The 26,366-nt window shown below is 42.2% G+C and overlaps 1 protein-coding gene across 2 annotated transcripts in view; it reads left to right on the forward strand.

Moving 5' to 3' along the window:
* RABL6 (RAB, member RAS oncogene family like 6) overlaps positions 1-26,366 on the forward strand; it is a 383,686-nt gene that overhangs the window by 51,582 nt on the left and 305,738 nt on the right. For both annotated transcript variants that reach the window (XM_069241431.1, XM_069241432.1), the window contains exon 2: positions 14,981-15,115. In XM_069241431.1, the coding sequence (XP_069097532.1) occupies positions 14,981-15,115 (135 nt within the window). The remainder of the gene's footprint in view (positions 1-14,980; positions 15,116-26,366) is intronic.

The following is a 26,366-nucleotide window of genomic DNA, read 5'->3' on the forward strand; positions in this document are numbered from 1 at the left end:
GGTGCCCCCCCCCCCCCCAAACAAAAAAAAAAAACAAAGGAGAAAAAAAATCCCTGACGTCTTGGGGGCAGATGGGCCTAAAGAAATAGCCCGATCTGCCCCCAAGGGGGGCAAAAATGGTCATCACACTCTCAAAACACGGATGCAATAATTGCCCCCCAGGGAAGCGACCCTTGCCTAAGGGGTCGCTCCCCAAAATACACACAAAACAATCCCTGGTGTCTAGTGGGTAGATTCCTGCTCCACAATCCCCGTGATCGTGGAGCAGAAATCCACTCAAAACAGGCACTGGGGGAAAGGAAAAAGTATTTGGGCAACTGTGGCCGAGGACCAAACCAGCTCATACAGGGCAACCGAGGAGTTAATCCAAGGAAAATGCTTCTGTTTTCCAAGGAGGCATAACTTGAAATAAAGGGAAAATTACTTTGACAGAAAATCAAACGTACTACTAAACGCTTTGCTAAAAAATTAACTTTAACCATATTATAAAAACCCTTAACATCACACCAACACACTCAATATAACACTGCTAGTTTAACTGTTAAATAAGAGCACTCATTTAATGCAATAGCAGCAATAAAGGTGGAGGGGTATAAATGTTGAGGTTGATATTGTACTGTGGTTTTAAATTTCATTGGGTATGTTAATGCTACTGTAATAAAAGGAGATGTATCTTAAAATCGACATCTTACTGTGACTTAAAATTCCATGAGTGCTCATGGCTAGATGCAACTCACAATGTTTTACGAGCTCAGGTTTTCTGTGAGAGTTCCAAGTTACTCCATGGAATAGATTTTCACATACGTCACTGTAGGCTATACTTTTGTTTGTCTTAAATATGTAGCCCAGATAAGTTTGCACATTTTACACAGGCTTACGTGATGCCTGTTAGTACGTAACTCAGAGGTGACCTTTATTTCCTTTGCTGTTCTTATAGTGTGAGAGCTAATTACCATATAAGTGATCATGGAAATGCACAGATTTGGATTTTTAAGTATAACGTTTGAGGGTGTCCAAAATGCCATGTGAGGCTTTATTTCAGAAGTCCAGATTGTAAATTTTCCAAACTTTCTCTCTAGTTAGGATCTAAGGCTTCACTGTGTAAAGAACATGTTTTGTTTGGCTAACCAGGACTCTGCTTGATGGGTGAATGTGAACTCTGCTCCTACATATTGCTGCCTACATCACTTGATGTACAGCTGGAGTTTCCGCTTTTTAGTAACCTGCACAATTCTAATGAAGTTGTTACTGACTAGATGAACTCGACCTGGACGTGAGTGAACCTTTGAGTAGACTGTACAGAAAGAGCTTGGGAGGACCACTGGGGGGTTAAGGTTCACAGGTGAATGATCAGAGAAGCCCTAAACCAGTCCTTCCCTTTCCCTTGGCTACAGAGTTGTTGTGTAGTCACCAAGCAGCAAGCCAGAAGGAATATAAGGAACATGAGGGTGAAACCCCAACCCATAATAAAGGGCAGAGTGGAGCGAGCGTCACCTAAAACTCTCCAAGCCCATAACTTGGAAGGCACCATGCTTGATGTCAGGGGCAATCAGGTGAAGTACAAGCAAAGAGTTTTTCTGCCTCTTAGAACAATGTGTAAATAGTTTGAATAGTTTTTGCTCCCATTTTTAAATCCTAGGCGATGTTGTAGTTACTTTATTTGGTCCTGAGCCCTATAATTTTTGTTAGGGCGCTAGTCCTAAAAAAAAAAAAGGGAAGTGGGGGGATTAACGAAGTTAGGCAGTATGCAAGTGACAACACAGTGCGTAATATTGCGTGTGACATCACAACCCATGACCTCACAGGAAGGGACATCACAAGAAGAGACAAAAGATCTTAAGACCTTCAACCTATGCTTTGCATGTCCATTATGAGTACATTTGAGTGCACTACGAGATTTAACAAATGAAAGCTGATCATTGCTTAAATCTTTGATTTAGGTTGTCTGCCCGAAGGAATTAAAAGCTCAAAGGTGGACAATGTTTGGCGACAAACTAACTACATTAGACACGTCACTAAGTGCTACAAGCTAAGCATACTAGACTTGGCGCAAAGGACAAAGCATAATTCATGCATTGCATTAAAATGCTGTTATCTATAATTGTGCATATCAAAACTATACAATTTATTAACCTACCTAACATACCACCGTTGCATACACTGCCCACTTTGCAAGTTGAACACTGCATTTGGTATTCCATCCCACTCCACCAGGTATACTGTTCCATCAATCTAAGCCATATATAGGGTGCCCATGATTATTGACTTGCATGTGGCTTCCGCCTGCCACCGATGCTCCAACTTCATGTCCACAAGAATTAAAGACAAAGCATTAACCTTTAATGTGAAAACAGGAGCAATAAAAAGATGCCCATTGTTGGACATGGTTCCCTCTTCATGGTCACTCCCAAAGTGGTTACATTCACACTTCCTGTTTTCTGAAACCTTCTTGATGGCATTTAGGACTCTGTGGTCTTCATCAGTGCTAAAGTGCTTGTGCTTTCTCCTTTAAACATGGTAAAATTAGCTTACACCCTCTTGGGTAATTTAATTTACTTGTAACTCCCTAGTTACAGTGGTACTACATGTAACCAGGACCTGTAAATTAAGTGCTACTAGTGCGCCTGCAGCACTTATTGTGCCCTTCACTGAAGTAGTCTTTTTAAATATGTTTCAGGCCTGCCATTGCAGCCTATGTGCAGTTTTAAACTACCATTTCTACCCGGCAAAATAAACCTTTTGTCAGGCCTAAACCTCCATTTTTAACATATATATGTCACTCCTAGGGTAAGTCCTAAACAGCCCATAGGGCATGGTGCAGTGTATTTAAAAAGTTGGACATGTAGTTTTAGGTTTTTCAAGTCCTGATAGTGAAACACTTTTACATTTGCGTATTACATTTAATAACTGATAGCTTTTGTTTGAGAACAAGTTGGAGTGTCATGTTTGGTCTCAAAAGAATTGTACTTTTTAACTCTCTTTAATAGTAAAGTTACATTGTAAGTTACAATTCTGAAAAGGGCACTTCTAGAAAGCTGGCATTTTCTTGTTGTAACCATATGATGCCTGCAGCTTGTATCCTGGGTCACAAGACTAGGAATAGTTGGTAGATGGCCTTTGTGTATTTCTCACAGACAGTACCACAAAGGGGCACTGGGTGTTGGCAGGATGGGCCACCATGACCAGATAGCACGGTGGCGATATAACCTGCCATGCTTGCACTTCAAAGGAGCAGCCTCCGCACCCACAAATAACTTCACACTCCCCTTTTGTGACTCCAGACATCCTGGGACCAAGGGAAGGAAGGAAGTTCCAGAACCAGATGTGATGGGCAGTCTAGATGTTTCTTCCACTTCAAAGTAGGCACCAGCTATAAATATTGGTCCCTCAGACCAACTCTTACCTACACTCCTGGATCTGTGGATGCTACAGACTGCCCTGCTGTCTGAGAAGGAAACCTGGGCCTGTTCTCTTCCTCCCATGCTCCCTAAAGTGACTTCAAGAGGCAGTTGACTTGGACCTACAACTGGACCAGCCTGAGCCCTGATGGCCTCTGCAAGAGTGAGTTCCTGATCCCGAAGAGTTGCCTCCCCAGGTCCTGGCCCCTTGGTTGGCATCAGAGTGCACTCTTCTGGAGTTTCCTTTGAAGAAATACTAAAGTTGTTGGTTTTTCACAACAATAAACAGGCCCCTTTGCACCTAGTTCTTGCCACCCGCACAAACTTCCAACGGAAAGCTTGGTGAAATAGACTCTTCACGCTACAGTAACCTATGCAAGGATTGCAATGTGAGGCCTGCACTTCGTGCTACAGCAGCGAAAGCCTGTGGACTCTTTGAGCCGTACTTTGAGAAGGTAACTGTTTCAGCAGCACTAATAACCCGGTTTCTGAATCTGTTCCGCACTCCATCATGGTAAGCCTGAACTTGTGACTTTCTCCCACTCTAGCACACCCAGATGACAGCAAGTGGCACTTTGTGCTTTTAGGGACTATACTTACCAAAATCTTTTGCATATCTACGGATATAGTAAATTTTGATTTTGGTTGTCTCAAATTGAATACAAACTTATAATTTATTTTTCTAAATTGACTTGGGATTTTTGTTGTGTTGTATTTTCACTCGATCACTGTTTGTATGCTGCATAAATACCTTACACTTGCCTTAGAAGTAAGCATGACTGCTTTTGTGCCAAGCTACCAGAGGGTTACACATAGGGTGATTTGGTGACTTTTGTGGCTCACCCTTTCAATGATTGTGGTTATTGCTTGAGAAGTGCCCCCCCCCCCCCCCCCCCCCCTGCAATCAGTAACCCAATTTACCACATCCATCTGGTGGCCGAAATACCCAATACGAAAGCAGAAAACCTGGGATAATTCCTTGTTTCCTAGCTTGACCAAATTGTGTCACCATCAGCAGAAATATGTCTTGTGTTTACTTTAATAGGCTGCAGTCCTATTTCTGTCCGTGTGCAGCATGTGCTCCAGCTCAATGGAATGCAAAGTGTAGGGGCTCAGGAACAAAAAGACCAACATTTTGGCTGCTTATCATTTTTAAATGGCGTGCAACAGATGTTGGTCTTCTAGTTTCCTTCCGTGCTGCTTTCTGGGAGAATCGTAGAGTGGACGTTTTTCTATGTTCTTCCTGCTGATTTCTTCCAGGCTTCTGGCGCAGGGAATGCCTAAAATATCACTGGGCGGGTGCAGTGTAGACTTCAAACAGTTTTTCTGCCTTGCTTCTGACCTATGCATGATCCTTACAGCAGTGCAAGAATTGGAAAAACTTTACCCCCGGAACACATAAATTGGGGGTTAAGGTGAGGCACTGGAAAGATGAGATAGGGGAGCAATGGCAGAGTGATAAAAAGCAATCTGAAAGTCAGTGTATATATATATTTTTTTTTAACTCTGTCATAAAGAAATTGACATAAAGGAGAAACAGTAAATCTGTTCTGCCTTAATTGGTTGTAAAAGATGCATTAAAAAAATATCTTATGCATGTAAGGCATCTGCAGCAGATATCTTTGCTTGCCCAGAAAAACTCAGGAAATAATATAAATAATAAAGGTAAGATTCCTATGGGGTTAATGCACTTGCTGGAGAGATCTGTTGTTCATCTAATCACAAATCTTAAAGTAGCATAGAAGGTTGATGTGTATTTTGCAAAGCACATCCTGTAACATGCAAGATAAGATGGTTATTTTATGTGGATAGGCAAGTGCTTTTAACACTGATATCCTTTTGTTACTTGCAGTTCATAAATTGCAGTCTTTGCATAGCACAGTGAGCTATGAACTGGCATAATTGACCTGCATGCAAACCTCAAAGTATTGGTATAGCCAGGGCCACTGGATTTGTGTGATGCTGCAGCATTTTCCACATAATTATGGATTTGCCACACATCCCACATAATCCATCATCTTCTGCATAATCTGCAGATTTTAAGAAAAAAAACAGTTTCTAGTAGAAATTTATCAAAACTTATTAAAAACGTGGTGCTATGTGTCCTTGCACAGTGGAAGGCCTTGTGCACATGTCGGTTGGTCGGTCATCTTTCAGTTGTTTTTTGCTGTATTTGTGTATTAAACTGGTACTAATAAGGTGAAATACTTTCCCAGACAATGTTTACATTGTAAAAGTGACAAAATAATATACAGCCTTGTAGGAGTTGGAAAAACTTTACTCCAGGAACACATAAATTGGGGTTCAAGGTCTGGCAACGGAAAGAGGAGGTAGGGGCACGAGGGATGAGTCATAAAAAGCAGGGCCACTGGATATGTGTGATTTCACAACTGCTGCGTTTTTTAACATAATTATGGATTTGCCACACTTTCCACATAGTCCATTATCTGCTGCATAATCCTCAGATTTTGACAAAAAAGCTGTTTCTAGTAGAAACTAATCAAAACTTACTAAAAACGTGGTGCCATGTGCCTTTGCACAGTGGAAGACCTTTTGCAAAGGTTGATTGGTAATCTTTCAGTTGTGTTTTTGCTGTATTTGGGTATTAATCTGGTACTAATAAAGTGAAATATTTTCCAAGACAATGTTTACTGTGTAAAAATGACAAAATAATGTACAGAAGTGCAGGAATTGGAAAACCTTTACTCCGGGAACACATAAATTGGGATTCAAGTTGTGGCAATGGAAAGAGTAGGTAGAGGCATGAGGGCAGAGTCATAAAAGCAGTGTAAAAGTCAATATATATATATTTATTTTTGTAAACCCTGTCATAAACAAATGCACACAAAAGAGAAACTGTACATCTTTTATGGCTTAATTTCCCGCTAAAGCTGCATTTAAAAAAAATATTTTATGCGTGTAAGGCACCTGCAGCAGATATATTTGTGTGCTCATAAAATCTCAGGAAATAACAGTAATAATAAAGGTACGATACCTCTTTGGGTTAAGACACTTGCTGGAGAGAACTATTTGTCTAGTCACAACTCTTAAAGTAGCATAGAAGGTTGATGTGTATTTTGCAAAGCACATCCTGCAACATGCAGAAGAGAGATTTTTATTTTATGTATATAGGTAAGTGCTTTAAACACTGAGATCCTTTTGTTACTTGCAGTTCGTAAATTGCAGTCCTAACATAGCACAGTGACCACTAAACTGGCATCAATGACCTGCATACAAACTGCTAAGCATTCGTTTAACCAGGGCCACTAGATTTGTGTGAGTCCGCAGCTGCAGTATTTTACACATAATTATGGATTTGCCACACTTTCCACATAATCTGTCATCTGCTGCATAATTAAAAGATTTTAACAAAAAAACATTTCTGGTGGAAACGAATCAAAAGTTACTAAAAAAAAAAGTGGTGCCATGTGTCCTGGCACAGTGGGCGGCCTTTTGCAAAGGTTGATTGGCCATCTTTCAGCTGTTGATTGCTGTATTTGGGTATCAAACTGGTACTAATAAGGTGGATTATTTCCCAGACAGTGTTTACAGTGTAAAAATGACAAAGTAATGTAGTAATGCTATCACAAAATGTGCTGCTTCACTCCGCATAATTTAGTCAACGCTTCTGCATAATTTGGACCTAGCTGCTGTTAATTCCAGTGGCCCTGGTTTAGACCTTACTATTTTTTTTCTCAATCTGTTGTTATAAAGCTGCTAAAAGGTGGTTCTTTTGGTAGTAATAAAGTCGTATTACCACAGACAACCCCAAGCACTGCATACATTTGATATCCTGACTTTGTTTCTCCTGGCCATGTACGCTTAACAAATAATGCTTACCGGTAAGACATATATATGTAACTCTAAACCTTGTAACCCCTCATTGTCTTATGTAACGCATCATGTAAATTGATTTACTCACTTGTATGAGTTATTGTCAATGCATAAAGTGTTTGTGATGTAAAGCATTCTGGTACCCTAATATGGGACGTGTAGCACTATAAAAGTATACAGTTATATAAACAGTGGTATTAAAATTGTTATTCGTGTATATACTCACGCAGACTGGTACATCGGACATTCTCACAGTGCATGCTTATCAATTGTATATAGGGGCTGAACAAAATGAAAAGCACGCCTCCAGATGTAGTTTCTGTTAAGTAGTTGTAAAGGTGTAAGTTGTGTACCTTAGATTAGTCTCCATTGCATAGGCATTTAGATGTTAGGGCCCAGATAGTCCCCAGCCAGGTTCCTTCGGGAACAAAAGGAGGGATGAAGGCCCCTTAAAGTGGCCCTTTGATGTGGGCAGAGCTGGACTCTCTGGTCAGAACGCCTTTTGCCGCCTGCGCTGTGCTGCTTAGAACAGAAAGAAAGCAGCATGCAGGCGCTGCTGAATGTGTCCTGGTGTTGGGAAATTACATCGAAACACACCGCACGTTTCACTGTGGCCCAACTTCGTGGCATGGGGTACGGCGTCCACCCTGTGAAAGTAGCGGTGAGGACGCCGTCCACCTGCAAGTGCCCCCGACTTGTGCCCTGATTTTTGTGTTTAAATTTGTGTGTGTGTGCAAAAAGACAGGCATGTCTTGACCTCGGTGCCAAGGAGGGGTTTGGGGCTTGGTCTGCCTATCCTCCTCCTAATACAGTCCCCAAGGCTGAGACATTGAGCAAGGGGTATGGGCGATGACCCAACTCAGCAGGCCCTTGACATATTACGCCCCACCCGCCTGCCACCTGAACAGATTTAACTACGGGTTGCTATCACTTTCTTTCCATAAAATCATAGTAGGATTGGGAAATTATCAGGGATTCTCTTGGACGCACCAATGTGCCTGTGCACGTGAGCGCCGAAAGGTTAACATTCTGAGGTGAAACCCCTTAGCCACATACGTGTTGACTCCTGGCAGTCCGCCGGAAGGATGTCTGGGAGGAGTGCAGGTTTAATCCCAGCCACCTCCAATTTAAGAGGCAGCGAGGGCTCAACTTGGACTAAAACTCTAGCCCAACCTTGGCTGTGGTGCCTTAATTGTCTTCAGGGTCTATTTATTTCGCGTTTCCAAATTAATATATATATGTGTGTGTGTGTGTGTGTGATTAAAGATAATTGTCTTTAATTCTTAGCAGCAAATTGGGAGCCTGAGTCCGGTCGGCTGCCTGCCCTCCATCGCTGACCAGGACTGGGAAGGTGAACTCTTCCCCCCTCACCCCCCAAACTTGCTGCCGCCCACTGCCTGCTGTACAGCCGCAGCCATTTAGGAACTTGCAGAGTCCTAATCAGGGAGTTCAAGACGTGAGAAAATGATCTCGATTAGGGTGAATTTTGAAAATACTGCGGAGCGGACATGGCATGACCTTTCTGGTCGCCGCCTCCTAGCATTCGGTATCCATCCCCTTGGCAATAATGGCGGGCCTCTGACGTAATCCGACTCCCACTGCATACTGATCTGTTCAGCTTGGACTCCTCTTGGAACAGGTGCGGCCACGTAGCCGATTTTACATGGCTCGCAGCCCTGTCTGCGTGGGCCTCTGTGCCTTGCACATGCCGCGCCCAGGAAAAGGAGAACCTGCTTGAAAGGAAACACCAAAGACTGCACATTCTTTTGGTACCTGAAGCTACCTAATCACGTTCTCTCGTTTCAATATAGAGATTTTCTGTAGATTTCTTCGATATCTAGAGGAATCCTACTACTATTGTCTGTGTGTCTTTATTTGTTTGCTAAAATAAATTATGTATTGTATGAAAGCTGATGTTCCTTAATCGTTTTACTTGAAAGCACCTCATATGCAGCACCGGAACGGGCTCGAAGGCCTGCACTCGTGGCTCTGGGAATCACACTTTCAGTGGCTTGTACCGAAGTCCTTGAGATGGCTCAGTGAGTTAATTCCATAGCTACTGTGATAATGCGACACGGGAGGACCAAATTATGCGTCAGGGTTCACTGAATTATGTGGCAACAAAAAATAACGATGAAGCATATTGTATTACATTTTTTGACTTGCAACTTCACTAATTTCAAATTTGTATGCATGTTATCACTGTTTGGGCAAAGACTTTACCCGAACACTTGTTTAGCACTTAAATACAGCTATAAGTAACTGAAAGGCACACTGCCAACCTTCAAAAGGCCTTCCACTTTGCGGCACCACGTCATTGCCGTTGCGTTTTAGTAATTTGATCTCTTTGACTTAGAAGCAAAATATTTTTGTTAAAATCTGCAAATATGCAGTACATATTCGATTATGTGGCAAGCGCAGCAGATCCATAATTTTGTGGAAAACGCATCGGGCGCAGAATGGCATAATTCATGTGGCCCTGGTTAATGTTTACTTACTGCTTACATTTGTTATGATCTGCCTGCCACGAGTTCAAATCCATTTGATGCCAGTTCGGTTGGTTGACTGAGTAGCTTTTAAATTGGTGGACATTAACACCTGTTATTTACAGTGCTTAGGGTAGTAGGAGTTCAGAGCCTGTCTCTAAGGCAGCCTTGTGTTCTGCTTTTTAGGCCTCTCTTTTTTTACTTTGTTTTGATAACGTTGCATTGTAAAACATTGTAATTCATCCCAGCCTTCCCTTAGGTATTCTCAGTGTGCCGTGTTTCCAGACAGATGGAGTAAAATCCTGTGAGTGTACTTTATAGCCTTTGTCGTTCCCAGAACCATAGTTTGAGTTACCTTGCTCCAAAGTTGATGCGATTCTGGATTACAGCTGTGCAAGTCCTCTCTGTTCTGCTTGTCTTTTGCCTCTGTCATGGCTCCTTTCTAGCGGCACAGAGGCACATTTAGAAGTGGCCACTCTTACTCTTGATGTTCCCTTTTTAGATGTCTTCTACAGATTGATTTAGCTGTCTGTTATTGAAAGATATGTTGTGTATGATAGCAATACCCCTTGGTTGACTTCCTTGTCAGTCTCATTTTCTTGCTGCTTCTTCTGTGGCTTTCCTTCCTCGTTTTGTCCCTCCCCCCCCCCCATCCCCAAATCAGCGCACATCTTCCTTGACTTTCTTTTGAACGGATGACTTGTATGCTCCACTGCTTACGTTCAGGAATCTACCTTTTCTTTTTGCTTTAAGAAAATGTGACTAGAATGTGGCACAGAATGGTTAAGCAAGAAAATGCCCACTTTCTGAAAGTGGCATTTTCAACCTTACAACTCAAAAACAAGCTTCACCAAAAGTTGTATTTATAAATTGTGAGTTCACAAACCCCAAACTCCGTATCTCTGTCTGCTCCCAATGGGAAATTACACTTGAAAGAAATTTCAAGGCAATCCCCATGTTACCCTTATGGGAGAAATAGGTCTTGCAATAGTGAAAAACAAAATTCGTAGCATTTCACTATCAGCACCTATCATTTAAATACATTGTACCCATACCCAGGTAGCTGCCTTGGACCTACATTAGGGGTGACCTACAGGTAATAAAAGGGAAGGTTTGGGTCTGGCAAGTGGGTGCACTTGCCAGGTTGATACAGCAGTTTAAAACTGCACACACAGGCACTGCAGTGGCAGGCCTGAAACATTTACATGGCTACTCATGTGGGTGGCACAATTAGTGCTGCAGACCAACTAGTAGCATTTGATTTTCAGGTCCTGGGCACACACGTATACTGTACTAGTGACTTAATAGTAAACCAAATATGCCAATCATGGAGAAAGCGATCACCAACACATTTTAGAGAGAGAGCCTATGCACTTTAGCACTGGTTAACAATGATAAAGTGCCCAAAGTCCTAAAGCCTACAAAAACAGGTCAGAAAAAATAGGTGGGAGAAGGCAAAACGTTCAGGGATAACCCTGCAAATAGGGCTTTTTGGTTTGTAACTCACATTTTCTTGCTTTCTATTTGCTGGCTTTAGTTGTGTATGGCTGTCAAGCTAGTTCGTCCCTTCCCATACCCAAGCCTTATTCACAGAATCCATCAGAGCACTCCCTTCCTGTAAACACACCCTTCAATCTTATTCTTATCTTGTCACATTTGCTGTGCATTCGAAGACAGAGGTGAAATGTCAGGCTCCATCTTCTGAGGGAGCTTGGTGTTAACTTTTTTTCTCGGACTTCAAAGTGAGAGGATTTATGTGATAATTATGCTGACTACTGGAGGTATTTCTGAAGTGTGGTGGAAACAAATATTTTAATACCATCAAAACAAATCAATACCCTATGTGATGGCATTTTCCACATATTAGAGTTTGTGAACTGTATAGTTTTATCAGTAAAGCTGTATGTCTGTACAAATGTAATGGTCATGTCAATTGAACAAGTGTTGTCTGTAAGGACAGTGTCCTACCACCCCATGCATTTTTTACTTTACCCCATTTCTCACACCTGCACTCTACTCTGTGCCACTCGCACTATGCCACTCCACACTACTCTACACTGCATCACTACACTCTACTCTGTACAATTCCACTTCATACCACTCCAGTCTACTCCTCTCTAGTCTGCATCAGTGAACTCCACCACACCATGCACCACTACACTCTATGCCAATCTGTGCCACTCTGCTCTTTGCCACTCCACTCTATGCCAGTACACACTCCTCCAGTACCACTCCACTGTACACCAGTGCACTCTATGCCATCCACTCCACGCTAGTCTACTCTGCTCCAATGCACTCTACTCTGCTGCACTCTACTCTGCACCACTCCACTCTACCATTCCATTCTAAGGCCACTTCCCTCTACTCCGAACAATCTACTCTGGGCCACTTCGATCTACGCCACTGCAATGCATTGCACCACTCCGCTTTGCACCACTCTACACCACTGCACTCTATGCTAATCTGATCTGCACCACTGCATCCTATGCCACTATACCCTGCAACACTCTACACCACTGCACTCTGCGCCACTCTGTTGTACTCTGCAACACTGGGCTCTACACCACTGTTCTCTACTCGGCACAACTCTACTCCACTGCACTCTTCGCAGTGCACGGTCACCCTACTATACACCACAGCACTCTACAACAGTCTACTCTGCAACACTGCAGTCTCTGCCACTGAAGTCTAACCCACTCTACTTTCACTGTGCTGTACTCCACCGCAGTGTGCTCTGCACCACTCTACTCTACTCTGTCAGCACACTCTACACCACTCTACATCACTCCTCTGTGCAACTGCACTCCACTCTGAACAGCTCCACTCTGAGCCAATCTAATTTACTCTGCATCACTGTATTCTACTGCATGCCACCGCACTCTACACCACTTCACCCTGCTCTGAAACAATCTACTATATGCCACTGCTTTATACGTCACAGTATTCCACTCTGCACTGTTCCACTCTACGCCACTCCTCTCTACACCACTGCACATTACACCACTGCTCTCCACGCCACCGCACACTATGCCACTGCACTCTGTTGCTCTACCCCACTACATTCTATTGTACATCTCTACACTCTATCCTGCACAACTCCACATTACCCTGCACCACTTAATTCTACTATGAAACATTCTACTCTACGCCACTCACTCTCCTCCACCCTGAGACACTCTGCGCCGTGCCACTCTGCACTGCGCCACTCCGCTCCACTTTGCCCCGCCCAACTCTGCACCACTCTACTCTTCCCCAGTGCACTCTACACCACTTTACTGAAAACCAGTGCACTCAATGCCAGTCTACTCTGCACCACTATACACTACTTCACTCTAGGCCACTCTACGCCACTCTACAACACTTCATTCTGACGCTCTATTCCATTAAACTCTACTTCACTCTGACACTCTACTCAACTCTGTGCCACTCTACACAACTCCCTCTATGCCACCCCATGTCACTTGACTCCACCCTGACACACTATTCTCTAGTTTACTCACCTACTCCACTCTATTCCTATCCAGTACTTCACTCTACTCCAGTGCAGTACTCCACTCTACACCTCTCCATGGCACTCTGTGCCTCTCCATGACACTCTACACCACTCCACTATACTACACTCTTTGCCACTCCACAACAGTGTACTCACCTCTACACTACTCTACAACACTCTGCACAACACCTCAGTGCTACTCCACTCTACAGCATTCCATGACACTCTACTCTACGACACTCTACTCACAGTACTCCACGCCCTTCCACTCTACTCCCTCCACAACACTCCACAGCGCTATGCTGCTTCACTCTACACCACTCCATGACACTCCACCCGACGCTACTGAACTCTACTCTAAACCACTCACACCAATCAACTACTCTAGACCAATCTACGACTTCCTATGCCACTCCGTGCATTCCAGGACATTCTACTTTACAGCACTCCACCCTATGTCACCCTCCTTTACGCTACTAACCTTTAGCCATACTGGACAGCTGCCAATATGGTGTACAACATGGCTAAAACATATTGGCAAAGCCAATGGCTCTTGCATAGGGAGAACTATTGGCTTTGCCAATGCTTGTTAACCTTTTCTCAATTGTGAGACCCTCTGCCGCTCCTTAGGCATCACTACAAGGCTTTTTCTGCTGCTTGCAGGGAGCCATGTCCCACTGTAGGCAGTGCCCATCTTTAATTAAGCCCCAACCCTATTGAAAAATGCCGCATGTGCATGTGTGCCTGGTTGGCTATCTTTTTGTAAAAAAATTTTTTAAAAAAAAGATCATTCATTACAAGATGGCCGTACTTGTGTCTGTCACGGGCCACCTTCTTTTAATGTTTTAATTTTACTTTAGCTACTCAAAGAAAGCAAATATTGGCAAAGCCATTGGCCTGGAAGCCACCGCCAATCCTAATGGCTTTGCCAATGCTTGTCTCTGGTCATGCTGTCGCTCTGTGTAGTAGTTGTTTTTGAGTGTGGTTGTTAAAGAACGCAGGTCATGGCTCCTTTGTAACACTTTATCTTTCATAAATCTGATCGTTCTTGATCATAGATTCAGTTGCGGCCATACTAGGTTTCTTGTGGAACCGTCCTTTAAAATAATTCGGGAATAATTATACTAATTATTTTCTAGATCCTTGATAGTTTGAAGTACTATAGAAGTGTCTCCTTCCATTCTCCCACTCTAGGTTTCAATACCTCGGTGTGGCATTTATACTAGATTTCCCCTTCGTGCACTACGCTTCCCTAGAAGTTGCAAGGTTAACTGGTTTTATAGTCTTCAAGTTCCATATCATCATTACACGTCATTTAAGTTTTTTTTGCCCCACCAGTATATTTCTGCTGTTAATGTCGCAGAAAGGATATGTGACACAGCATTCCTCCAGATTTGGGAAACCGGTGCTGGCTGTTTCGCAGTGTAACCTTTTCAGGACAAGAAGCGCTCTGAAGTCTGTGGTTCCCTTGTTGAAAAAGCATCCTGCCTGTCCATTTATTGCATCACAGTCCCATCACCATGGTCCGAGTCTTCTCCGCTCTCCAGTTTCATGAGTGTTACATGTACACACACTTACAAACCAAATGCTGTCTCTGCTTCTGTGACTCAGAACGTGAAATGCCTCGAGGCAAAGACCTGTTCTTTACAAGCAAATGTGCTCTATTACTGGTAAAACAAGTAAAAAATAGAAGAAAAAAAAATTGTGCTCAATTGGAAGTTGCACTGATGAATAAAAAAAAAACAACAATTTAATTTTCCACTCTGCAGTGAAAATTGTCATTCGTGGTGACAGAAACACAGGAAAAACCACCTTGTGGCACCGCCTCCAGGGAAAGAAGTTTGTTGAAGAGTACATCCCAACGCAGGAGATCCAGGTCACCAGCATCCACTGGAACTACAAAAGTAAGTCTGGCCATTGAAACAGTAGGCAGGTACTAGGTGAGAGCATGCAGCAGGGGGGGGTGTGTATGGGGTAACAAGAGGGGGGCAGTTAGTAAGCAGATGATACAGGGTTCTATGGAAGGTGAGACTGACAGTGAGGAGGGGCTGAAGGCAGTGAGAGCTTTAAAAGTTTGTCAGACGATGTAGGGTAAAAAGTAGGCTGAGACAGCAAATGTAGAAAGGAAGAACAGACGATAAGGATCGATTAAGGTCTGTGAAATTTGCTCTGAAAAATGTCAGTACATTTAAAGGTGACAAGAATTAGGATACAGTGTACTGTTTGGGAATTTGCTGTGCGCTTTGTCTTATGTGTTTTAACACGAGTAATGTGGTCAAGGGCATCATGCCTACTTTGAGAAATCGCATGATTTAGCTCCACTGTTGGCTGCGAAGGGAGTAGTCATTGGCTGCGCTGTAAAGAAAAGTGTTCTGCACATCGTAGGCTATGAAAAACTGTTTGCACCCCTCATGAGCCTGGGTTCCTTCTATGTCAAAAGTGAAAATACATGCTGATGAAATAGATCTTCGAAGATGGTTTATTCTGATTACATCTGACTGAAATAGATATTGAACATTGAAAAGTAAGAGCAATGGGTTCTGTAAGAAGGCTTCCCACTGGTGGTCGACCACCTCTTTTATCAAGCCAATTGTGCTCGATAGTCTCCATGGAAGCATCCTTCGGTTGGGAGCTTTAGATGCCTTTGACTGGATGGACTGGTGGAGGGCTACCTTCTGCTGTTACAGATTTTAAGTGGTCTTTTGCCGCCTATACCAAGACTATCTTTGATACTGTCACATTAGTGAAGGCAGTGCACTTGCTGATACACTAGGCAGACTTGAGCTTATATGCAGACTCAGAATTCTATCTGATGCGTAACTTTCCATCCGTCAAGCTTGTCATTGTTTTGTGGTAGGAAGCAATACAAATAATGCACCCTCCGGCAAGTCATTCAGCTCAGGTCATGAGGATTTTGCACTTCAAGGACAAAAGTAATTGGTGCATGTGGAAGGGAATTGATGGGGGGATGATGGGTAAACAGTTAACTAGTCTTATCCCATCAACCCACACAAGAGATCTGTGTGAACATGGTGAGTGGAAATTATTGAATTATAAATGAAGTCTTTTGTGTTCGCGTTTATTAAGTGGTTTCTTTTTACTTTCTATCTGTTGAAGCTTTATATCTGCTTAGCTAGTAAAGCTGATTTGTAAGTTAACTGCTGCTGATAACTCCGTGTGGCCTTCGTTAATCGGCGCAGAGCCAACTCAGTCATTCGTTCTTTTGAGTTAGGAACATTGAGCGCATTACAAAAATCTCACATAGGAATCCTGAGGGGTCATTGTTCCCACCCTGTTCCGTGGCTCCTGCCCCTTTCCAAGGCACCAGGTTGGAATGTAAAGTACCCCCCTCTAATCCCCAGTGCTAACCATAACCTGTGGTAGCCTATTGTATTTATTTTAGTATAATACTTTTAATCATACTGTGTTTGTTAATTGTATGTTGCATTTTTTTCTTGAATTAAAATAAATGCTCATCCAAAAAACTATAAGAGGTTTCTTTTGTATCTCCTCTTGGATGTTTTTTAAAAAACTTTTTACATGTGTTCTGTACAGAGGAACCCTGCATATAGTGTGCCCTCCATTAAGGGTTACTTAAGTTCTTCCAGAAGACTAACCCCTAGGTCCTGTCTAACGATGTATCCTGAAGGAAGAGAACTTCTTCCATCAGCAAATAAGCATAACCTCATGGCGGGAAACCCCAGCAACCTCCTCCGATCACCACCCGAACAGTGTCTCGAGCGAATGTCATGCTTACTTTCTGGTCAGTACGGGCTCTGCCCCCTCGGCTTACTGGAGCTAACTCCTATACTGTGCCACTGTCTCATCACACACTGAACATCATGAGGCCAATTGTTTGAAACCGATGGGTTTCCATGGAATGAAACAAACATTTAAGTTCAGTTGTGTCCTCAAGACAGCAGGGCTTTTTTCTGGATGTTCGCAAAGCTACTTTCAGTCCAAGAATATTTGGGGAAAGTACTGCGTCCCTAAAATAGTTCAGAAAGTCCTATTTATTATTGTAACATCCGTCCTAAAATATGGTGGGGAACGTTACAAATGTCCCAAAGTTTTAAATGAGGGCTGAGCTGAGCTGTTCTAATTTAGCAGTGCAGGTAGATTTTACCATTAGAGTGCTGCTGAAGACAAATAAAAACTAAGAGTACTGCAGAAACACCGCCTCTCTCAACACCCGACTGATTGTCCCCTCACAGGGTAGCAGCAGCATCACACACTGCCTTGAGAACAAGCGGGGCAAAGTGTACCCTGATTCTCAGTAGGATACCGATGCTATCCACCATGCCTGATGCCCTTCCTGTAGAAGGTTCAGCAGTCTCTCCATGGGGAGTTGGGCAGCTGCTGTCTGGGTGAATCTTTCTTCTTTATTTCTAAAACCCGGTGCAAGGGACAGCTTTGCATGGATCTTGGTTTTTCCAGGTGCCTTAGTTGTTCCTAATGTTATTGGTGTTGTTTGTGGCAACACCATTTTGACGTTTGGCATTATCCCAGACATTTTGATTATACTAACATAATACACGTTATATGTACAATTTACTTGTAGTGTAATATTTTCATATATGATTCTAAGTCTCATTTTTCTTTTGTCGGCTACAGCACAAAGCATGTGGCACTAGGTTGATTGTTTTTAGCCAGAGTTTTTTTATTTTTATTGAACTGATGGGGGCCTGGCAGGTTCTAGAACAATGAGGTTTTGCGAATTAAAAACAAACCAAATATTGACTTTTCCAAGAGGCTGACTGAAGGCCCGGGTATTGAAAGTGGCTAAGACCGTGTACTCGAGACACGTTTCTGTAATAGTTTATTTAACTCTCCATCTGTCTTTTAGTAAAAGGTTCTGGGGAAAAAGCCCGCCAGTAGGTGGATTCCAGCCATTTAAAAAATTGCATATAGTTGTACATAACATCTTATTTCATAAATTACTGAGGAATTCCTGAATGTGGGTTAGAGAGCGTGATGCCCTCTGAATTCGTTTTAGTATTGATGAGTGCCGTTTGATTGCTGTATACTGGCTGTTTGACATATCAAAATTCCAATCCATCACCAGAGCCTCCGTTTTCTCATGGCAACCTTGTTATTTACAGAAAGCACCCATGAAATCAATAGTTTGAATAAAGTAAACCTGCATGGTTTGAAACCGCAAGTAAAAAGTGACGCTGTTTGCTTGGCTGTGAAAGCCCCGGTTCTCTGGATTCTAATGTTCCTGTTTAGGGTGTGGTAGAGAGTACTGGGGGCTGCAGAAGGATTTCTGCAGTAATCTTGTAATGTACTTGATTCTGTTGCCAACTTTCTTGATTTGGATTTCTAGTGAAATATTGCCAAACATCACTTAAGAAATTAAATCTTAACACAGAGACATACAGAGCACTGGCCACGTTTAATACATCGAGGATCCCAAATTTATTCTTTCCACCTTTATAAAATAGGTTTGAGATGAATCCCAACATTGAAAGCGACACAGCACACCTTTCTTGTTTTACTGCCTAGTTTTTATTTTTTATTTAAAGATATCACAAGTGAAACTATTTTAAAAAGTGTGTGCATATATCATTGTGGTTTTCAGTGATCGACCAAATTGATACTGAGGCTTTGTTTCGAGAAGTAAAATCTGCTTTCTCACATTAAGTCCTCTGTGAATTAGCTTAGGTGCCAGGGAAGGAAAATGAGCACAAACCATGTGCCATAGTTTTGACTTCTTGAATAAAGCTTAGTTGTGCAACTTTTATGTTAAGAGTTGAAATGGCAATTAATGCAAGTGAGATAATAAGGAACGGGTATGCAGCAATTAAAAGTGTTCGTCTTTGTTATATTTAAAAATTGTGTAACTATGGAGGAAGCAGCGCCCTATTTCTCTTTCGTGCATAGGACTTTCTTAACTTCCTGTGCTTAACTGCTCAAATGCACTGAAAAATTAATTTAATTGTTCAGAGCAGAATCCAAACCATACATTTCTCCAGCCTTGTTGAAAAAAGCCCTGTTGCTCCATATCTAAATGTGGGGGTGGATCCATGCAACCAAATTATAGAACGGGTGATACCCTGGCATTACCTAGACTTATGCATTTCTGATATGCCTTTTTATCATAGCTGATTTTTAACTATGACTTAAGAGCAGAGCTGGTGTTCGAGGTAAGATGTATGACCTAACACACTACTTAAGAACCTTGCAAATGTTAACTCGGTATAACCCTGCCCTATGAAAAATTTGAACTGGAAACAGCAATACAATATAAAAATGTGAAATGCTGAAAATGCATAATGTATGGTAAAGGTCTACATAGCGCATTTATTCTTTTGTGCTAGATTTTCTGTTGATTATTTTTTCTGTGAAGTGTTTCACCACAGAATCAAGGTTAAAACCAGAGATGTGTCAGTATGTACAGAGAAACCTACACGGGTAGCTTTCCATTTCAAGTGAGTTTTGTCAGCCAAGCAAAGACTTTTCTCATAAATGTCAATTGTTTTTGAGAGATGGGTTCGAGAAATATGCCATTATGTGGAAATTGAAGACTGGCCTGATTGTCTTCGGTGTGTAATGAAGGAAGATTTTGAGTCACCAAAAAGCAAAGACATCTGCTTAGTCTGCAAAGGTTATTGGGAAAGACATTTACTTACCTCCACATTCTTTTTCCATTTTTGTATTGCTTTTCGTGCCCATCTAATGAAACTTCACTCATTTCTTCCCTCATAAAATGGTGCATCAGCACGGATTGAACTGTCTATACCAAGAAGTACTTTAAACAAGACACACATACTAGAGGGATGCAGGGATGGATTGAGCATGAGGAAGACCTGGATTTAGAGTAATGAATATTGCTGGCAGGTAATCGGGCTGCAAACACCTCCTCAGACTTCCTCTTTGAAGCGCCTCCCTAATTGGTGATCTAATATAAAAGAGAAACCATCTAGAGAACCAAAGACATTAAAAGCTAGAACTGGATTACAGTGACTCAGTGCATTTATTCAAGTAATCTTTGTAGATACAGAATGGCAATAATCACTTTCTGCCCAAAATTAGAAGACACCAGTACCGCTAATGACCACTGTTGATGTTGGACAGGGTTTAAAAAAAAAAAAAAAACACCAAGGTGACTGTATTGACCATACCAACCAGCTAGAGGTTGCTGGGAGCACTCACTTTACTTTGTAATGAGTTAGTATCTTGTGAGATGGTCAACATTAAATATCTTGTATATCCAAGTATGGATGCACCTGTGAGAGACCTTGACGCGTGACACTTGATATACCTAATGACATACATCTGTGGCAGATTTATTCCAGAGCATGTGAGTGGTGCACCCACTCGCTGTCTGACTCCATTTGATCATGAGTCAGGAGGTGCTTTTATTGTGTATTCTCATAGATTAATATAAAATCAATCCTACGATTAAATTCTTTGCTTTGTTGATTAGAAACAAATGTTAATCTACAATCAATTTGTATATGAATCAACATATTTATTTCCTCAATTCATTCCAGTGCATTTCACACGTTTAAATGTGCTCCAGGAAATAGTTCATCTGTTAAGAATTATGAGGCTCACAATAATGTAACATTAAAATGAAGCTTAACATACTGTCAGAGCATGGTTATTAGACACAAGAATTGAATGATTTAGGCACTTCTGCCCTCTTTACAAGTTGCTGAGAGTATTATTACCTTGTGTTTGCAGCTGCAGTACTGCTCTGGGCGATTACAAGACGAACCAGGGATGTTAATATTGCATGCAGAAAATTGAATGTAACGCCACACCTGTAGATAACACATATAGAAACACTGTGGGCCTTATTTTGTGTGCTATTTATCGCACCTGTGAATAACAATACCAAGGTGCATGTTATTTGTTGGGTGCCATAAATAGCACCTATTATGAGTTTCTGAGGAATAACTTGAGGATTTTGGTGTTTAACGCACCAAATTACGCATGATATGGTAAATACCGTATGCTTTTCCCATGTTAAATTTCGGCAGCTGTGGCCTGCCGAAATTTAACAAGGGTAGAGGTTTTTAATGCTCAACTCGTAATTCCGACTACTGTGCAAACAGGGGTTTATGCCAGGTTTGGAAATTAGTGAACCACTCTTAATCAGGCCCTATGTGTATTAACTCCGTTTTCAGATATATTGTTTTTTTTAGTGTGCTAAAATATTACACCCAGGTGTATTATGCAGCCAATGTTATCACCCTCTGTAAAATTGGGGGTGGTAAATCCAGGTGCAGAATTAATATTTCTGTTGCAAGTTAAAGTTTCATCTTGAAAATGGGTTCCTCTGCAACGAGAAAGTTCCACCTATTCAGAGCAAGTGCTAAATGTAATAAAAGCTAGAAATAGTGATTAAAACACACTGTCATCATTTGTAAGTTTTTTAAATTTATTTTCAAAACCTAGAAAAATAGATTATGATAACCAAAATTGAAAAATATAAATTTAATATTGTTTTGATATTGGCATTATTTAAATTATTACCCTAAATAGTACCATGGGTATTGAAGGTCTCAACCACAGTTTTCTGGCCATCCAAACCCCTTAAGAGATGAAAACCAAACTGATGTAAATCTTAGAAGTTGAGTGCAAAAAAGTCGAGGAGATTATCGATCAGTTGAGGTTAAAATAGACCTTTTCATGATTCTGCATGACTACTCAACTGTGGACTGTTCCGAAGGCAGCATTTATGAAATCTAGGTCTTGGGATAGTGAGAGTTACGAGTAATTAGGGTTGAGCAAAAAGCTATCTTTGAGAAGAGCACACACTTCATTGCCTTCATCTTCTGCCTTGAACCAAAACAAAGCATAAATTAGGAGGGATATACAATAGTACACTTGACGGATTAGAGAGTTCATAAGAGAGCCATGCTTGTCCTAAGCTGCAGTTCTTTGCCAACTTGTATGGGTGGACCTGTGCACTGGAATTAATTACTGTCTGAGGCAAATCAGAGAAACTATAGATATGTGGTATGAATCTAAGGTCCAACAATGTGTCCTAAATATCCCAGTTGATGAGAGGAATACACCTTGTTGGATTAATATATTTCCTGGTCACCATCTTCAGTGGTCCGAAAATCTGATCTAGTTCTTTATGAGAAGATCGGTCAAGCCTCAAGTCCCTTTCCTCCTACAAGCCTACATATTTCCCTTTCCATAATGTTGACCCTGGGACTCCTGCTTGAATGATCATTAAGAAATTGGCATACCATTCAGTTGTGCTGCCAAGCAAAGCTGCTGAAGGTCTACATCTGCTAAGCCCAGGAGGATTAGAAGTTCCAAGCCAAGGCATGATCAGCACTCTTCTTGTGACCCTTTCCCTTTCATTGCGCCCATACAAAATTCCCTACACTGCAGCCAAGATCTCATCCAAGACCAACTGTTAAACGTCGAAGAAAAAAAAAATAGGAGTTGAGATGTCATACTTGACTGAATTCTTATATCTCATTTAAATCATCTGCCAATTTGTTTATTTTTGTATTCATATTTTTGGGTAAGTTTCTGATATATAAATGCAACTTACTTACATATTGTTTAGTATATTAGTTAGAAATGGTCACTATCAATTATTTAACACGAGAGCCATGTTGATGATATAGGAAGTGCTGTTTTGGACATAATGGTCATTCTTGTATTGTGAGATATTAAGAGCTACTGATTTAGCAGTGTTTTTTTTTATTAAATTTTTTAGACTTTTTAAACTTGGTTACTGATAACACTCCCACGGTATTGTCTATGGTTTTGTCAGTATTAACAAATTGAAATCACCTGCAAACTATGACAGTTCATGCTGGTCTTTCAGCAACCTGCTGTTGCTACACTTATTATAAACACCCTTGATCCTATCCTATCTTAGATTTGGAGGTAAGAGTGCCATTGGAAATAATCAGTGGAGAATGATGTATGTCCTTTGTCATCCCTCTTTATAGTGGGAGGGAAGATTATTGGCCATAATCCTTCTATGGTTCCATTTATTTATTCATGGTGCCTTTTTTTTTTTTTTTTTTAATTTTTCATATCAGGCAAGCAAGGTCATAAACAAATCAAATAAGATTCATGCAAGTATACAGTCACATTAAATCAAAATATGTGATAGTAGCACATAGATAATAGTTTAATAGAAGAGTTTAACATGTTTCATAATAGTATGAATTAAAAAGCAATATGACTCCTGTTACTTTTAAACAGTGGACAAAGCATTTCTTATGAATTGAAAAATATAGCGCATTGGAAAATGCCCTTAAATTTACGTCAACCCAGAATGTTTGTGCCTATGTATCCAGGGGCCGCAGACACCTGCGCCAGGTGCCAGGGAAATGCAGCAGACTTCGTGCACATGGTCTGGAATTGCCCTCAGCTTGACTCGTAATGGGGGAAATAACGGGGTTCGTTTCTGAAGACGTGGGTTTCCCAATTCACAGGGAGGGGTCACACTGTCTACTGGGCATTACTACCCGCAACACAGTGCATAAACCGGTCAACAGATTCATCGATTTAGCCCTCGTTTTAGCGAAACAAAGAAAAGTTATGAGCTGGAAATCCGTTTTTGCCCCCCTCATCAGTCTGTGACTATTAGACCTGTACTCCGGAATATTAGCTGAAGAGTAGGCACTACTCCCGACCGGTATGAGGGACACAATATTGGTCAGGCCCTCCAACTGGCAAAAGTACCTGGAGAAGGTGGAAGCTAAATCTGACATCAGACCACCTTGAAGGATGCCACACCATCCCCCATACTTAGAATACACGTGGAACATGACCCTCCTCCCCTGCCCCCTGGTATAGCTTATACCCTTCACGTTAGCACAGAACTATCTGCTGCCCTGGCTCCGCCCAACATTGGCTTTGATATTGGTCATGCATGGGCTATAAACAGGTGTTCCTATCCATCTGCACCCTACAAGATACTCCATAGGTAGCAACGACCACAGGCCATAGTTACGTTTATTTTATATTAGTATTGGTGCTGGAAATGTGTATAACTAGATACGCAGACTCAGACTACACTGTCCCCTTACAGATATTGCGCCGAAATTAACACTGTTCACAACTCGCATATGTGTATAACTGCTGATTGCTTTTTACAGAGTATGGCACATTCTTGTTAAGTTATCTCTTTACAAATTAATAAAGCCATTACAAAAAAATTATTTATGCAGGACGCAAAGCGTAATACAGTGAAAACACAACACGAGACATCCCACACCAGTTTAGAAAAACAGAGTAAAATGTAATAAAATAAAATGAGATCAAAATGACAGAATTTTAATAATGGCAAGAATCAGAAAGTGCTAACTGTACGTATCGCGCCAGACCTGGAAAAAGCCACAAGTTCAGGCTGACCATGATGGAGTGCAGGCCGGATATAGGGACCAGTTTCCTCCGCTGAAAAAGTTACCTTCTCAAAGTCCGGCCCGCAGAGTTCAGAACTTCAGGATTTCACAGGAGGAGCTCAACTGATGCCAGCCAAGTATCCAGGACCTGGGGAGGTACCTCTTGGGAAACAGAAACTCATTCCAGCAGAAGGCTGCAGGACTCTGATATATCAATTTACAGCAGGCCAGCTGGAAAGTTGCAGGGAGGCCTTTGGAGCTTGTTGTGTACCTGTAGTTCAAAACAGGAGGTCAGTCAACTGACCCTTTGATTCACACAGGTTAGCCCAGAATGACGTGAGCAGGTTCAGTCTTCCTTCTCAGAGAGCAGAGCACATTGCAAGCAGCAGCCTAGTCCTAGGTGGAGCAAGGCAGAACTTAAGTAGCTGGGCAGTAGAATGGCAGTCCTCTGAAGAACAAGGTCGGCCTCAAGCAGCAGGGGAGTCCTTTGGGGAACAAGGCAGCCCTTGTTCTGTAATGTCCACGGATCCATGATTGTACTGAAGAGTTGGTCTGAGGGTCTTATTTTCATAAGTCAAAAGAGTACACTGTTCCTAAACAGAAGAAATCAAAAGAATAGGCACAGGTTCAACAGAGGCACTTCTTAAATTAAAAGCGAAAGCCCTAACACATCCAATGGATGTCATGCTTCATCATAGGGTCAGCTCCTTGTCAGACCGGCGCTGCAATGTCTGACGGGCCCCACACAGGGGCACTTTTCCGGAGCTCTTAAATGAAAGTGTGTGTCATAGTTAGGGGTAGGAATAGATTTAAAACTCCCCTCAGAAGAGGGACAGTGGCTGCCAGGTAGGTCTTCGGTGAAGGGCCACGCGGACTATAGCGACGTGAGTCCCAAGGTCCGTTTTGTCCCAAGGAACTCGTTCCCTAATATGGGAGGGTTTGCCTATTTAGGCAATAAGCGTAGTGTTCTATGTAAGTAGTTTCTTCTCTTTAAAACCCTTTCAGCGTATATATTGCAGCTGAGGAGATTTTGTAATTTTTGGTCCTGATGAAGCGCCAAATAATCTGTAAGGACATGGAGTGCGCAAAACATGTTCACGAAGGTGATGGCGGTGGTGGCAGCTCATCTGCGCAGGTTAGGGATTTCAGTCTTCCCCTACCTAGATGATTGGCTATTGAATGCTCCGACGCCCCAGGCTCTCGTCACCCACCTCCAGATGACGGCGAACCTCCTGCATTCGCTGGGTTCACTATAAATGTGCCAAAGTCACACCTGCCCCCCTCTCAGAAGCTTACTTCCATTGGAGCTGTTCTGCACACAGTGCAGTATCGGGCCTATCCTTCCGAGCAGCGAGTCCAGGATATTCAGGTTATGATACCGATATTTCGGCCTCTATCCTGGATTTCGGTGAAACAGACTCTGAGGCTGTTGGGACTCATGCCTTGCTGCATCCTATTGGTCAAGCATGCCAGATGGCAGATGAGGGCTCTGCAGTGAGACCTGGAGTTCCAATGGGCACAGCATCAGGGAAATCTTACTGACGTGGTTCTGATCTCGGAGGGAACTGCAAAGGATCTGCAGTGGTGGTTAGTGAACTGCGATTGGGTCAAATGCATACTCCTCTCCCTTCCCCAACCAGATCTCACAGTTGTGACTGATGCATCACTTCTGGGATGGGGCGGCCATCTGGGAGAGGTGGAGATCAGGGGTCCATATCAACTTGTTGGAGCTTTGGGGGATCTGACTAGCATTAAAAGCATTTCTTCCTGTTGTGAAAGGGAAGGTAGTGCAGGTGTTCACGGACAACACTACCGCGATGTG

Source organism: Pleurodeles waltl, chromosome 6 (assembly GCF_031143425.1).
Source record: "Pleurodeles waltl isolate 20211129_DDA chromosome 6, aPleWal1.hap1.20221129, whole genome shotgun sequence".
Taxonomy (NCBI): Eukaryota; Metazoa; Chordata; class Amphibia; order Caudata; family Salamandridae; genus Pleurodeles; species Pleurodeles waltl.